The sequence below is a fragment of the Salvelinus namaycush genome, chromosome 7, assembly GCF_016432855.1.
Source record: "Salvelinus namaycush isolate Seneca chromosome 7, SaNama_1.0, whole genome shotgun sequence".
Classification (NCBI taxonomy): Eukaryota; Metazoa; Chordata; class Actinopteri; order Salmoniformes; family Salmonidae; genus Salvelinus; species Salvelinus namaycush.
This window is the reverse complement of record NC_052313.1, coordinates 19,723,332-19,738,440: the sequence shown is the minus strand read 5'-3', so window position 1 is coordinate 19,738,440 and position 15,109 is coordinate 19,723,332. Positions and strand designations below refer to the sequence as shown.

General features: G+C 45.1%; 1 protein-coding gene across 1 annotated transcript in view; it reads right to left on the bottom strand.

The window, feature by feature from the left end:
* The window catches only part of lancl2 (LanC lantibiotic synthetase component C-like 2 (bacterial)), a 57,364-nt gene that overhangs the window by 7,545 nt on the left and 34,710 nt on the right, over nt 1-15,109 (bottom strand). The window contains exons 5-6 of the mRNA XM_038997696.1: nt 5,209-5,355; nt 311-493 (exon numbers count right to left, since the gene is read on the bottom strand). Coding sequence (XP_038853624.1) covers nt 311-493; nt 5,209-5,355 — 330 coding nt within the window. The remainder of the gene's footprint in view (nt 1-310; nt 494-5,208; nt 5,356-15,109) is intronic.

The window sequence follows — 15,109 nt, the reverse complement described above, 5'->3', positions numbered from 1 at the left end:
TCTTTCCTGGGTGATTCCATGCAATTATTTGAGAGCGGCAGAGCTGGAGGCATTAGAGGAGAGGGCCTGGTTCACTGCTATCTCTCAGTCCTCTGTATGGGAGAGTAGCTGAGTGCTATAATGGAACTCATGGGGTTAGTTAACGTGACATTGATATTAGGAAAACAAACGAGCCCTAATATCGTGAGAGTGTAGTCATGAGGTTTAGAGAGCCGTGCTAGAGAGGAGAGAGAGAGAGGTGTTGAGTGTTTCAATCCAAAATCCTTTCAGATCTACTTGAAGAGACATTACTACCGTGTGTGTCCCTCACCTTGTGTGCCATGATGAGCATGTGCACCACTCCTGGCGCCCCGTGGCACCAGTGCACCAGCCGGTCCGTCTCGTTGCTTAGCGACGACGGGTAGTTCCCAGAGCGGAACTTTTTGTGGCGGACGTAGTCCACACTGGGCCGCACCAACTCAGACAGGACTTCCTGGTTCACTTTAGCACTGGGCTGAGAGAGGTCGAGCAAGGGAGAGAGACAGAGAAAGAAAAAAGACCAAGAGAAAGAGATAGGGGGAGGGGGAGAGAGGAAAAAAAGAGGGAATGAAAGAGAGAGAGAGAACGAGAGAGATAACGAAAGAGAGAGAGAGAGAGAGAAAGGGAGAGACCGAGAGAGAGAGGAGAGAGATATAGGTACCAAGTAAATAAAATCCATATCCACATCCTTTGTAGAAATATCATGGTAACAATATGGAGGCACAAGTTCAGGGGACATGAAGACAGGTGGTGTAACTATTGTGGAATACTGACATCTGATAACACAGTATGCTGAAATCTGATGATATGCATATCACAATCATCCTTATCGCGATGAACAATTAATACCCAACATATCACCTGGTCTGAAACATCCCAAGCCTTACACTTCAGCTTTAAATGCAGCAGGTTTGTCAGATGTTACATTTATGAGAGAACATCAGGCATTTTAAAATGCGGGCCATTTTAACTGGGTTTCATTAAGAGACTAACTAAACTTAGAATCCAGTCAAATCAAAGAGAAATCCCTGACTCAACAGTCATTATCCCAAATAGCACTCAGCAGTGTTCAATATGCACTTGATGGGTTTTTACTGCACAGAGAGAGATGAATTAGAGGCAAGTGCCAGAGAGAATTTATGACAAGGACAATCTTTTGATTTGGCTCGAGAGAAAGAAAAGAAAGACCATGCTGAGAAACATGGCCTACGGGAGAGAAGACTGCTGTTAGATAATAACACAGCCAGAGACAGGGAGGGAGGGAGCTGTTGGATATGAATACTGTCAGAGAGGAGGAGAGGAGGAGGAAGGAAGGAGAGAGGACTGCTATTAAAGAATATTACAGCCAGAAAGAGAGGAAGAGGGAGAGAACTGCTGTTGAAGAATATTACAGTCAGAAAGAGAGGAAGAGGACTGCTGTTAAAGAATATTACAGCCAGAAAGAGAGGAAGAGGAGGGAGAGGACTGCTGTTCAAGAATATTACAGCCAGAGAAGGAAGGATGGAGGAGAGAAGACTACCGTTAGAGAATGTTAGAGCGAGGGAGATCAGACAGAAAGGAGAGAGCGTCTGTTAGACATTAGACAGAAAGGAGAGGAGGAAAAAGGATGAAGCAGGAGAGAGGGAAGAGAGAGAGCTACTGTTACTAATCGGAGAGAAAGAATGGAAGGATGGATGGAAGATGGGTGTGTGTGTGTGTTATGTCTGAGTATAGGTGTAGCAGAGCATGTCCACGTGCGTCACAATGACGCACCGCACTTATTCACACACATGCACGCACGCACACACACACTGCATTGCTCTAACACACAGGGAAGATAATGCATATACACAATCTATTTACTCAAAGCAGCTGGGCACACACACACACACACACAGAGTGCGCAAATGGTAGTGGTTATCATCGAACACAAAAAGGAATCAAGTTGTTAACATTGATAACTGTTTGCCCTGAGAGTGAGTTGGCAAAAACATTTTGAAATTGAGCCTTTTAGAGCGAGAAACACAGGCCTAAATGGAGGTAGTCCAACAGCTTGGGGATTACTAAATAATTCATTTCCTGTTGGGTTCGGTCCAGGCCGTTATCAGGGACATTTGCTGGGCAGTGTTCTCGTGGGGACGGGTACGCCAATGCCAGATTGGAGTTGTTACAAGGCAAAATCTATATGAGCTTTCAGTTGTGCAACAGGGGACAACAATGCATCACAGGTAGTGGCAGAGATGCTCTGGTCCCTCGTTCACATATGAGGGCGGGAGGGTTTATCAGGGAGTGCTGCAGCACCCTCAACACCCCTACTTCCCACGGCTATGTTTCACATTTCAAAGAGTGATCGATAGATAGATAGGAAACAAACTTTCATAAGTTCCAAATAAGACGTGTCCAATTTTGGATTGGGAGCCCCTTGTAAATGCTCGGGGGAGAAATACTCACACGAACGAACACACAAACGGGCGTACTAGCGTATGCCTACACACACATCTTTGTAATTTAGCAGACACTCTTATCGAGCGACTCACAGTTAGATGCATTGATCTTAAGGTAGCTAAGAGAGACAACCGCAGTCATAGTAAGCCAATATCTTCCTCATTAAGAATCTATCAGCAAAGTCAGTGCTAGTACATACTGTACACACACACAATTCCCAGGCCTGCGGTTGTTTACATGCGTTTCCTAGTTTGGCTGGTGGCAGTCCTTCCTCTGTTCATGTTTTAATGAGGGTCGTGTGGGTCTCAAATATTTGCAAAGCTGTAAACACCTACGGTGTGTGTGTGTGTGTGTGTGTGTGTGTGTGTGTGTGTGTGTGTGTGTGTGTGTGTGTGCCATAGCCCTATAGAGTTTGAAAGGGGGAAGAGGTGGGGGTGCAGAGCCCTGTGGCTCCAGTCATCGGGAGCATTTCAATAGTCTAACGTGGCTTCCTCTCCTCGCTTCCTTCCCTTCTACTGATAGTTGAAAGCAACATGGCAGTTCCATTGCTAGTTAATGATTACCAGTAGAGCCGTCCTGTATGGCTCAGTTGGTAGAGCATGACGCTCGCAACTTGGATTGCCATCCATCTTTAAAATGGACGCACATGACTGTAGGTGGCGTTGGATAAAAGGGTCTGCTAAATGCCATATATTATATTACAGATCTAAAAAAGTCCCCAGTGCAACCTGGGAACTGGTTGTGGGCGGCATCATTACTCCCAATCACCGCCCTCCTCCCCAGGGGCAGATGATGCATGGCCAGCCAATCCCAAGAGAGGAGAGGCATGCTGATAGTGCCAGCACTACAGGAGGATCATGGAAACATTTCTAAAAGAGAAGCACATGGCCCAGCACAGATAGAACGCAGACTACTCTCCACTGGGAATCAAAGATAAGCTACTTTCCTCCACTCTGGCCTTTAAAAACTCTGAGAGGCAGATTACATATCCAACACATCGTCCCATGGCCTCTGACAGCCTCTGGAAGCCTCCAATACTAATGGGTGAAGATAGGGATTAGGACTAGCTAGCCTCCATAGGTGGCTGGTGTCATCATGGAATCTTCTATGGTGGCTTGTAAGCCATCCTTGCCTTACTTTTTGTCATAGATACCATTGAGTTACATGGACTTTTAATTTATTGGTTGTGTAATTACATTGTAAATACACAGTAATTAGGCTATTTTGTATATATCTTTCATTGTACAACTGAGCAAAGATATTCTAGTTACCAAATAGCTGCAGATAAACTAGATAAAAAGTTAGGCTAATGTAAGGGGTTCCCTTAACCTACATAGTTACTCTGCATGTGCAGAGCCGTGGTGTAGTGGTAACACCTACATTATATACACAGAGTGCACAAAACATTAGGAACGCTTTCTTATTATTGAGTTGCACCCCCTTTGGCCCTCAGAACAGCCTCAATTCATCGGGGCTTGGACTCTACAAGGTGTCGAAAGCGTTCCACAGGGATGCTGGCCCATGTTGACTCCAATGCTTCCCACAGTTGTGTCAAGTTCTCTGGATGTCCTTTGGGTGGTGGACCATTCTTGAAATGCACGGGAAACTGTTGAGCGTGAGAAACTCAGCAGCGTTGCAGTTCTTGACACACTCAAACCGGTGCGCCTGGCACCATACCCCGTTCAAAGACACAGAAATAATTTTGTCTTGCCCATTCACTCTCTGAATGGCACACATACACAATCCATGTCTCAATTGTCTCAAGGCTTAAAAATCCTTCTTTAACCGGTCTCCTTCATCTACAATGATTTCGGTGGATTTAACAAGCAACATCAATAATGGATAATAGCTTTCACCTGGATTCACCTGGTCAGTCTATGTCATGAAAAGCGAAGGTGTCCTAATGTTTTGTGCACGTATAACGAAATCTTGTGCAGAAATATATTTCTTAAATCCATCATAAAACTTCTCCTCCCTGACTAATTTAACTAATGGAGGCACATCAGTGTTACAAGCACCATGGGGGGACAAAACAACTCACAAATGATTTTAAATAGGTTATTTTCCCCTAAAATATTAAAATGTATCGAGGTACCCCCGCACCTGCCATAAAATCCAAGAACATTGATCATTAAAAAAGCATATTAATCCATATAAAAAGCGAATGAATCCATATTAATCCACCGTGGTAATGGGAGCGTAGGAGGTTGATGCCACTCTAGGATCTCATTATGGGATGTTGTTGTTCGGATCCTGAATAATTGATCTTTTTTTATTTCCTGTGATAAATGATTAATCAATTCAGGTGAGGGCTAATCCATCTCCTGGGTGAATTTAGATTACACATCATGATCATAAACAGCATCTCGCTGAAACAAAACATGGATATAAGCCAACCAGGAACCAGCGGTTTTAGCATGAGTCCCAAATCCCCGGGAGATACTATGAAAACCTGCAGACTTACAGATAGGGAAATAGGGATACCTAGTCAGTTGTACAACTGAATGCATTCCACTGAAATGTGTCTTCCGCATTTCGGAGCATCAGAATTAAAATATCTGCTATCGGATTAGGAGCAACTCCCTTAAGGAAAAGCGGTAAATAAATTATATTATTAGAAACATGAAATAAGAGACTTACTACAGTGCCTTTGCATGCTATACTGTAATACCTTGTAATATGCATTAATGAGACAGCAGTCAAATCTACTCACTGATTGATATCACATGCTAAAGATAATGTTGAAAGATAATGTGTTCAACTCACCTGCATCAGCATACAGTAGATGCCCGCCAGACCATGGGCGGCGCCAACGTACTGCTTCTTGTGCCACTCGTAGAGCAGTGGGCACTTCTCCGCCTTCTTCTCCTCTTTGGCCATGTTCTTCCCCGACTCCAAGATGGCCGTCACAACCTGCAAAGACACCAACAGGAAGTGGGTTAGCCTCCCTCCCGTCTGTTTCAATAGGTTTGGAAGAGATACTGTACTTGCATGTGAGACCCCGTCCAAAGACACTAACTACCGTAACTAACAAACAGCAAAGTTCAACGGGTCAATTCTCATTTGCATTCCTGTCAGTTGAATTGAACACGACAGTTTCTCCATGGGAGTGCAATTAAACCCCTGAATTGATTGATATCTCCAAGAGAGAGACGGAGAAACAGAATGAAAATGTGATTTGACAGATCTCTGCTGCTGCTCCCTCTAGTCTGCATACTAACAGCAGGGTAGAGGTTGAGAAAGAGAGAGAGAAAGAAAGAAAAGGTGAGTGCGTCTGAACACACATGTGCACGCGCATTGGTATGCACTAGTACCCGTTGAGAGGCAGATTGAACAGAACAGGAGGGACGCAGGCAGGCAGGCAGGCAGCAGACAGACATGTCCTGGTGTTTTACACACACACGTCCAAGAAGTCTAAACTCTGTCTGTAGAGCACTTTACAATCACTTCCTCCCTCACATTCTGGGCTGAGGACACACACATCCTGGGCTGAAGCCCTCTCCCCCCAGAGCCAGACACCTAATGCCAGCACCCCACTATCCACATCGATGGGACCGCAGTGGAGAAGGTGGAAAGCTTCAAGTTCCTCGGCGTACACATCACTGATGATCTGATATGGTCCACCCACACAGACAGTGTGGTGAAGAAGGAGCAACAGCGCCTCTTCAACCTCACTAGGCTGAAGAAATTTGGCTTGGCCCCTAAAACCCACAAACTTTTACAGATGCACAATTGAGAGCATCCTGTCGGGCTGTATCACCGCCTGGTACGGCAACTGCACCGCCCACAACCACAGGGCTCTCCAGAGGGTGGTGCTGTCTACCCAACGCATCACCGGGGGCAAACTACCTGCCCTCCAGAACACCTACAGCACCCGATGCCATTGTCTGTTCACCCCGCAATCATCCAGAAGGCGAGGTCAGTACAGGTGCATCAAAGCTGGGACAGAGAGACTGAAAAACAGCTTCTATCTCAAGGCCATCAAACTGTTAAATAGCCATCCCTAGCACCTTAGAGGCTGCTGCCATATACACATAGACTTGAAATCCCTGGCCCCTTTAATAATGGAACACTAGTCATTTTAATAATGTTTACATATTTTGCATTACTCATCTTATATGTATATACTGTATTCTATTTTACTGTATCTTAGTCTATGCCGCTCCAACATTGCTCATCCAAATATTTATATATTCTTAATTCCATTCCTTAACTTTAGATGTGTATGTATTGTTGTGAAATTGTTAGATATTACTTGTTAGATATTACCTCACTGTTGGAGCTAGAAACACAAGCATTTCGCTACACTCGCAATAACATCTGTTAAACACGTGTATGTGACCAATAAAATGTGATTTGTACTCCATACTGATCAGGGTGGGGATTTCATGATGATGACTAATGATTGTAAAGCAGATAAAAGACATGGCTTTGCATAATAACTGATTCATATCATTATAGGTTTAATGAACTTGCAGCTGCAGTATTTACGTCTCTTTGCCAGGTGGCTTGGCATATTAGACACTTAACTGACAGGGGTAAAAATGGTTTAATACACCGTATCATTTTGGAGGGGTTCTGAAAAAAAGTAGAATAAAAAGGTAGCCTGGCATTTACACAAGCGTGTTAAAATGCTTTCCCCACACACACACACATCAAATTGTACTTGTCACAATCGCCCGAATACAACTGGTAGACTTTACCGTAAAATGCTTGCTTACAAGCCCTTCCCAACAATGCGGAGTTAAAAAAATTAAAATACAAGAGATATAAAATAAAAAACACAAGAGAAATATATACACATGCAGCACCAGTACCAGATCAATGTGCAGAGGTACGAGGTATTTGAGGTAGATACTGTATGTACATGAAGGCAGGGTAAAGTGACCAGGCATCAGGACAGATAATAATTAGAGAAAAAAATAAAGAACAGAGCAGGAAATGAGTGTAAAAGTGTGTGTGTGTGTAATGTATGTGTGTTGTGTCGTTCTGCGTGTGTGTGGGTTTTGTGTGGGAGTGTCAATTTCGTGTGTTTGAGTGAGTAAATGGTTTGTATATATATATATATATACACTGCTCAAAAAAATAAAGGGAGCACTTAAACAACACAATGTAACTCCAAGTCAATCACACTTCTGTGAAATCAAACTGTCCACTTAGGAAGCAACACTGATTGACAATAAATTTCAAATGCTGTTGTGCAAATGGAATAGACAAAAGGTGGAAATTATAGGCAATTAGCAAGACACCCCCAATAAAGGAGTGATTCTGCAGGTGGTGACCACAGACCACTTCTCAGTTCCTATGCTTCCTGGCTGATGTTTTGGTCACTTTTGAATGCTGGCGGTGCTCTCACTCTAGTGGTAGCATGAGACGGAGTCTACAACCCACACAAGTGGCTCAGGTAGTGCAGCTCATCCAGGATGGCACATCAATGCGAGCTGTGGCAAGAAGGTTTGCTGTGTCTGTCAGCGTAGTGTCCAGAGCATGGAGGCGCTACCAGGAGACATGCCAGTACATCAGGAGACGTGGAGGAGGCTGTAGGAGGGCAACAACCCAGCAGCAGGACCGCTACCTCCGCCTTTGTGCAAGGAGGAGCACTGCCAGAGCCCTGCAAAATGACCTCCAGCAGGCCACAAATGTGCATGTGTCTGCTCAAACGGTCAGAAACAGACTCCATGAGGGTGGTATGAGGGCCCGACGTCCACAGGTGGGGGTTGTGCTTACAGCCCAACACCGTGCAGGACGTTTGGCATTTGCCAGAGAACACCAAGATTGGCAAATTCGCCACTGGCGCCCTGTGTTCTTCACAGATGAAAGCAGGTTCACACTGAGCACATGTGACAGACGTGACAGAGTCTGGAGACGCCATGGAGAACGTTCTGCTGCCTGCAACATCCTCCAGCATGACCGGTTTGGCGGTGGGTCAGTCATGGTGTGGGGTGGCATTTCTTTGTGGGGCCGCACAGCCCTCCGTGGGCTCGCCAGAGGTAGCCTGACTGCCATTAGGTACCGAGATGAGATCCTCAGACCCCTTGTGAGACCATATGCTGACACATGCACATTTGTGGCCTGCTGGAGGTCATTTTGCAGGGCTCTGGCAGTGCTCCTCCTTGCACAAAGGCGGAGGTAGCGGTCCTGCTGCTGGGTTGTTGCCCTCCTACGGCCTCCTCCACGTCTCCTGATGTACTGGCATGTCTCCTGGTAGCGCCTCCATGCTCTGGACACTACGCTGACAGACACAGAAAACCTTCTTGCCACAGCTCGCATTGATGTGCCATCCTGGATGAGCTGCACTACCTGAGCCACTTGTGTGGGTTGTAGACTCCGTCTCATGCTACCACTAGAGTGAGAGCACCGCCAGCATTCAAAAGTGACTAAAACATCAGCCAGGAAGCATAGGAACTGAGAAGTGGTCACCACCTGCAGAATCACTCCTTTATTGGGGGTGTCTTGCTAATTGCCTATAATTTCCACCTTTTGTCTATTCCATTTGCACAACAGCATGTGAAATCTATTGTCAATCAGTGTTGCTTCCTAAGTGGACAGTTTGATTTCACAGAAGTGTGATTGACTTGGAGTTACATTGTGTTGTTTAAGTGTTCCCTTTATTTTTTTGAGCAGTGTAGTTTCGTGAGTGTGCATAGGGTCGTGCAAGACAGAGTTAGTGCAGGTAGTTTGGGTACCATTAATTGACTATTTAGCAGTTTTATGGCTTGGGGGTAGAAGCTGTCTCGGAGCCTGTTGGTCCAAGAGCAGATGCTCTGGTACCGTTTGCCGGATGGTAGCAGAGTGAACAGTCTACGGCTTGAGTGGCTGGAGTCAGGCAATTTTTCGGGCCTTCTTCTGACACCGCCTGATATAGCGGTACTGGATGGGAGGGAGCTCGGCTGTCGTGATGTACAAGGCTGTCCGCACTACCCTCTGTAGCTCTTTGCGGTCAAGGGCGGTGCATTTGCCACACCAAGTGGTGATGCAGCCAGTTAAGATACTCTCGATGGTGCAGCTGTATAACTTTGAGGATCTGAGGGCCCATGCCAAATCTTTTCAGCCTGCTGAGGGGAAAGAGGCGCTTGCCGTGCCCTCTTCACAACTGTGCGGGTGTGTGTGGACCATGTTAGGTCCTTAGTGATGTGGACGCCAGGGAACTTGAAGCTCTCGATCCGCTCCACAACAGCCCCTTTGACATGGGGGTGTGTGCTCCCCCCTATAGTCCACGATCAGCTCCGTGGTCTTACTGATGTTGAGGGAGAGGTTGTTGTCCTGGCACCACACTTAAGTCTCTGACGTACTCCCTGTAAGCTGACTCATCGCAGACTGATCAGGCCTACCACCATTGCGTCGTCAGCAAACTTGATTGTGTTGGAGTCGTGCATGGCCACGCAGTCGTGAGTGAACAGGGAGTACAAGAGAGGACTAAGTACACACCCCTGAGGAGCCCCCGTGTTGAGGGTCAGCGTGGCAGAGGTGATGTTGCCTACCCTCACCACCTGGGGCCGGCCCTCAGGAAGTCCAGGATCCAGTTGCAGAGGGAGGGGTTGAATCCTAGGGTCCCTAGCTTGGTGATGAGCTTGGAGGGGACTATGGTGTTAAATGCTAGGATGGTGTTGGTGTGTGCCATGACCAGCCTTTCAAAGCACTTCATAATTACAGATTGCAGAGTGCTACAGGGGGATAGTTATTTAGGCAGGTTACCATGGATGTCTTGGGAACGGGGACAATAGTGGTCAACTTGAAACCTGTTGGAATTACAGACTGGGACAAGGATAGATTTAAAATGTCTGAAGACACATGCCAGCTGGTCTGCGCATGCTTTGAGAAAGTGCCCTGGTATTCCATGCGGCCTTGTGATAGTAAACCTGTTCAAAATGTTTTGCTCACATGGGCCCAGAGAGCGAGATCCCAGTCATTTGGAAAAACAGAGGCTTTCACGCAAGGCACAGTGTTATATTCCTCGAAGCGAGCAAAAAATGCATTTAACTCGTTTGAGAGTTCTGCGTCGCTGGGCAACTCATGCCTGGGTTTCCCTTTGTAATCTGTTATCGTCCTAAAGCCCTGCCATATACGACAAGCATACGCCGCCGGTGTAATAGGATTCCACCTCCTATATTGTCTTTTTGCATGTTTGATGTCTCGGAGGTCATAGTGAGCTTGCTTGTATGCGTCCATGTCCGTGTCCCATTCCTTGTAAACAGTAACTCTAGCCTTTGGTCCAGCGCGGATATTCCCTGTTTTTGGTTTGGATACGCTCTTATAGTCACTGTGGTGACAACATTGTCTATGCATTTATTAATGAAGCCGATGACTCGGGGTAAACTCCTCAATGCTATTGAATTAATCCCAGAGCATATCCCAGTCTGTACTAGCAAAACAGTCTTGTAGCCTCGCGTCTGCTTCATCCGACCACTTCCGTATTGAGCGCATCACTGGTGCTTCCTGTTTGAGATCTTGTTTGTAAGCAGAAAGCAGAAGAATGGAGTCCTGGTCAGATTTGCCGAAGGGAGGATGAGGGAGGGCCTTGTGTGCTTTTCTCTGGGTAGAATAAAAGTGGTGTAGAGTTTCTGCCCCCCTAGTGGCGCAGAAGACGTGTTGGTGGAAGTGAGATAGGACGGTTTTAAGTCTCCCCGCGTTAAAGTCTCCGCCTACCAGAAATGCTGCCTCTGGGTGAGCATACAGTTTATTGGGTGCCAGTGTGGTGTAGGCTTGGGGCGGGATGTAGACAGACGTGATAATTACAGATAAGAACTCTCTTGGTAGATAAAAGGGTCTGCAGCTTACCATGAGTTATTCTATATCAGGAGTACAAACGCTCGAGATTTCCTTCACACTTGAAGCAGCACACCAGTTACTATTTATGGAGAAAAAAAAACTCCACCTCCTTTCGACTTCTCCAAAGCCGCTGTACGATCCTGACGCTGCATGGAGAATCCACCAAATAGTACGTGCATAGCGTCATCATCCAGCCACGTTTCAGTAAGACATAATATTGCAGCTTTTCAAATCTCTTGACTCTCGAACAAAGCTCATCCATCTTCTTCGCGAGTCACTGGACACACACACACCCACCTCCTCTACACACACAGCAGAATGACAGACAAGTACAACCCCCCCCCCCCACACTCTTATTCAAATGAGGTTCTGTCTTCTTTTGAAAGGAGAAAACGGGTGTGATATGGATTTCCTTTAAGTGAACTGGAGCTGTTGGCCAGGGAGCTGCTGAGCTATGGATAAGCTGCTGTATAGATCTGTTTCTATAGAGGGAGGGAGGGATGTGCTGAGAGAGCACTGTGGTGGCAGTATGGATCTATGGGAGTGTAGGGCCTTATAAAATCTGCGTTGCGGAAAACCTAGATGGCGTCACGGAATCCAGACATTAAAAGCGGAATTCAACAATATAATTTTATTTTTATTGAAATGAGTAGGAAATCAACTAACACTGCTAACCAAACAACGGTCTCTGGCTCGTGCCTAGTTGAATTTAAGGGTAACTACACCCAGACCTCAAAAGTGGTCTCCTGATGTGGTTTAACCATTGTTGTGGACAAGCATTGTTGTTTTCCAATAAAAAAAATATTTTGAGAGCGAAAACCTGAAGAACACAGAAACCTGGGAAAAACAAAACGAAGAAAAGGGCATTGGGGAAAAAGGCAACAACAAAACATACCAATATTATAGGGCCTAGGAGTGAGCAAGTGTGTGTGTGTGTGCGCGCGCTCTCTCATCGTAAATCCACCTTGTCATAAAGGGAAGGGCTGCTGCAGTACTCTCTCTCTCTCCCGACTCCCTCCCGCACAGTCGTATCCCTGGAGACGGTGAACTGGGGGCTGCACAGGGGGAAACTGCAGACTCAGGGCCATTTCTGCTCTGTGGCAACCAGACTCAGCACTCTGATCTCCCCCTAGGTCCCCTGGGAAGGGCTGTGTCAGTGAGGCAGGCAGGGCAGGGCTACACTGGAGAGGAGGGACCGATAGCTCAATGGTCCTCACTAACCAAACTTAAAAAAGACAGAACTTCTAATAGGGTACTACACTGACCAGCAAATAGTGATGGCTATAATATAGCTCCAGCACCATCAGATTGTTCCATCAACGTAGAACAGTAGGAATAGGTCTGTTCAGGTCTGTCGCAAGAACGACCAGAGACGAGTGCTGTGCAATCAAAGGTTCCTAGATCCACAATCATGGCATTACTGTCAACCATAGTCTCCCAAGCAACCTCCATTCATTACCATCCATAGTCTCCCAAGCAACCCCAATTCATTACCATCCATAGTCTCCCAACCAACCTCCATTCAATACCAATCTTAATGTGTTGTGCAAAGTGTTATGAAATGTAATGTCATATTTTAAACTGTATATAACTGTCTTAATGTTGCTGGACCCCAGGAATCGTAGCTGCTGCCTTGGGAGCAGCTAATGGGGATTCTTCATAAATACAAACCTTACAGTCTCAACCATTCAATGCCAGCTTTTCTCTGGAGGCCAGGAATAAGCTGGTACGATGTACATTACTGGCGGTTTAAGATTTTAGTGATGTGTGTGTATATATATATATATATACACACACACACAGTTGAAGTCGGAAGTTTGCATACACCTTAGCCAAATACATTTAAAACTCAGTTTTTCACAATTCCTGACATTTAATTCTAGGAAAAATTCCCTGTCTTAGGTCAGTTAGGATCACCACTGTTTTAAGAATGTACAATGTCAGAATAATAGTAGAGAGAATGATTTATTTCAGCTTTTATTTCTTTCATCACGTTCCCAGTGGGTCAGAATGCTACCAAATTAGTATTTGGTAGCATTGCCTTTAAATTGTTTAACTTGGGTCAAACGTTTCAGGTAGCCTTCCACAAGCTTCCCACAATAAGTTGGGTGAATTTTGGCCCATTCCTCCTGACAGAGCTGGTGTAACTGAGTCAGTTTTGTAGGCCTCCTTGCTCGCACACACTTTTTCAGTTCTGCCACACATTTTCTATAGGATTGAGGTCAGGGCTTTGTGATGGCCACTCCAATACCTTGACTTTGTTGTCCTTAAGCCATTTTGCCACAACTTTGGAAGTATGCTTGGGGTCATTGTCCAATTGGAAGACCCATTTGCGACCAAGCTTTAACTTCCTGACTCTACAGCGCCGTTGGCTGGTCGTCATTGACCTTGCGTAGGCTTAAACACCGGTATACACTGATTTATAAGGCCCTATTTGGGTAAAATACCACTTTCTCTGTTCTTTTTTAACCTGTTATGGCTGCAAGGGGCAGTATTGAGTAGCCAGTTAAATAGTGCCCATTTCAAACGGCCTCGTACTCAATTCTTGCTCGTACAATATGCATATTATTATTACTATTGGATAGAAAACACTCTCTAGTTTCTAAAACCGTTTGAATTATTTCTCTGAGTGAAACAGAACTCATTCTGCAGCACTTTTCCTGACCAGGAAGTGGAATGACAGAAATATATGCTCTGTTCAACTTCCTGCCTATACATGGTCATGATACGTAAGAGTCTACGTACACTTCATACGCCTTCCTCTGGGTGTCAAGAGGCTGTGAGAGAAGAAATTTTGTGTTTATCTTCATCTGAATTGGAATACAAGCTCTTTGTATGACGTGACCGTCATTTCAGGTACTCTGAAGCGCGCGACTTGGACAGTGGGATTGCCTTCTGTTTTGCTGCCGTTATGGACGACAACTATCTCCGGCTCGGATTTTATTTGATACATGTGACCATATCATCGTAACGTATGTTTTTTCAATATAGTTTAATCAGATTATTGAAATTTTTTCGGGAGTTTTGCCGTGTTCCGTTCTCTGACTTTGTTGACGTTGGAGTGATCCGTGCCACTTGGCAAGTGCCCATGCTAAATGAAGAGGGATATTTGCCGTTCCAGATCAAAACAACGACTGTTCTGGACAAAGGACACCTTGTCCAACATTCTGACGGAAGATCACCAAAAGTAAGAAACATTTTATGATGCTATTTCTAATATCTGTCGTGCATGTGAACTGGTCGTGGGCGCCCAAGTGTTTCTGGCTATTGTGGCTACGCTAATATAGCGCTACATTTTGTTTTCGCTGTAAAACATTTAATAAATCGGAAATATTGTCTGGAATCACAAGATGCCTGTCTTTCAATTGCTGTACACTATGTATTTTTCAGAAATGTTTTATGATGAGTAATTAGCTATTTGACGTTGGTGTCTGTAAATATTATGGCTGCTTTCGGTGCAATTTCTGATGGTGGCTGCAATGGTAAACTATGATTTATACCTGAAATATGCAAATTTCTCGAACAAAACATATGCTATACAATAAATATGTTATCAGACTGTCATCTGATGAAGTTGTTTCTTGGTTAGTGGCTATTTATATCTTTATTTGGTCGAATTTGTGATAGCTACTGATGGAGTAAAAAACTGGTGGAGTAAAAAAAGTGGTATCTTTTGCTAACGTGGTTAGCTAATAGATTTACATATTGTGTCTTCCCTGTAAAACATTTTAAAAATCGGACATGTTGGCTTGATTCACAAGATGTGTACCTTTCATCTGGTGTCTTGGACTTGTTAATGTGTGAAAGTTAAATATTTAAAAAAAAATATCTTTTGAATTTCGCGCCCTGCACTTGAGCTGGATGTTGTCATAAGTGTACCGGTGTCGGGCTGCAGCCA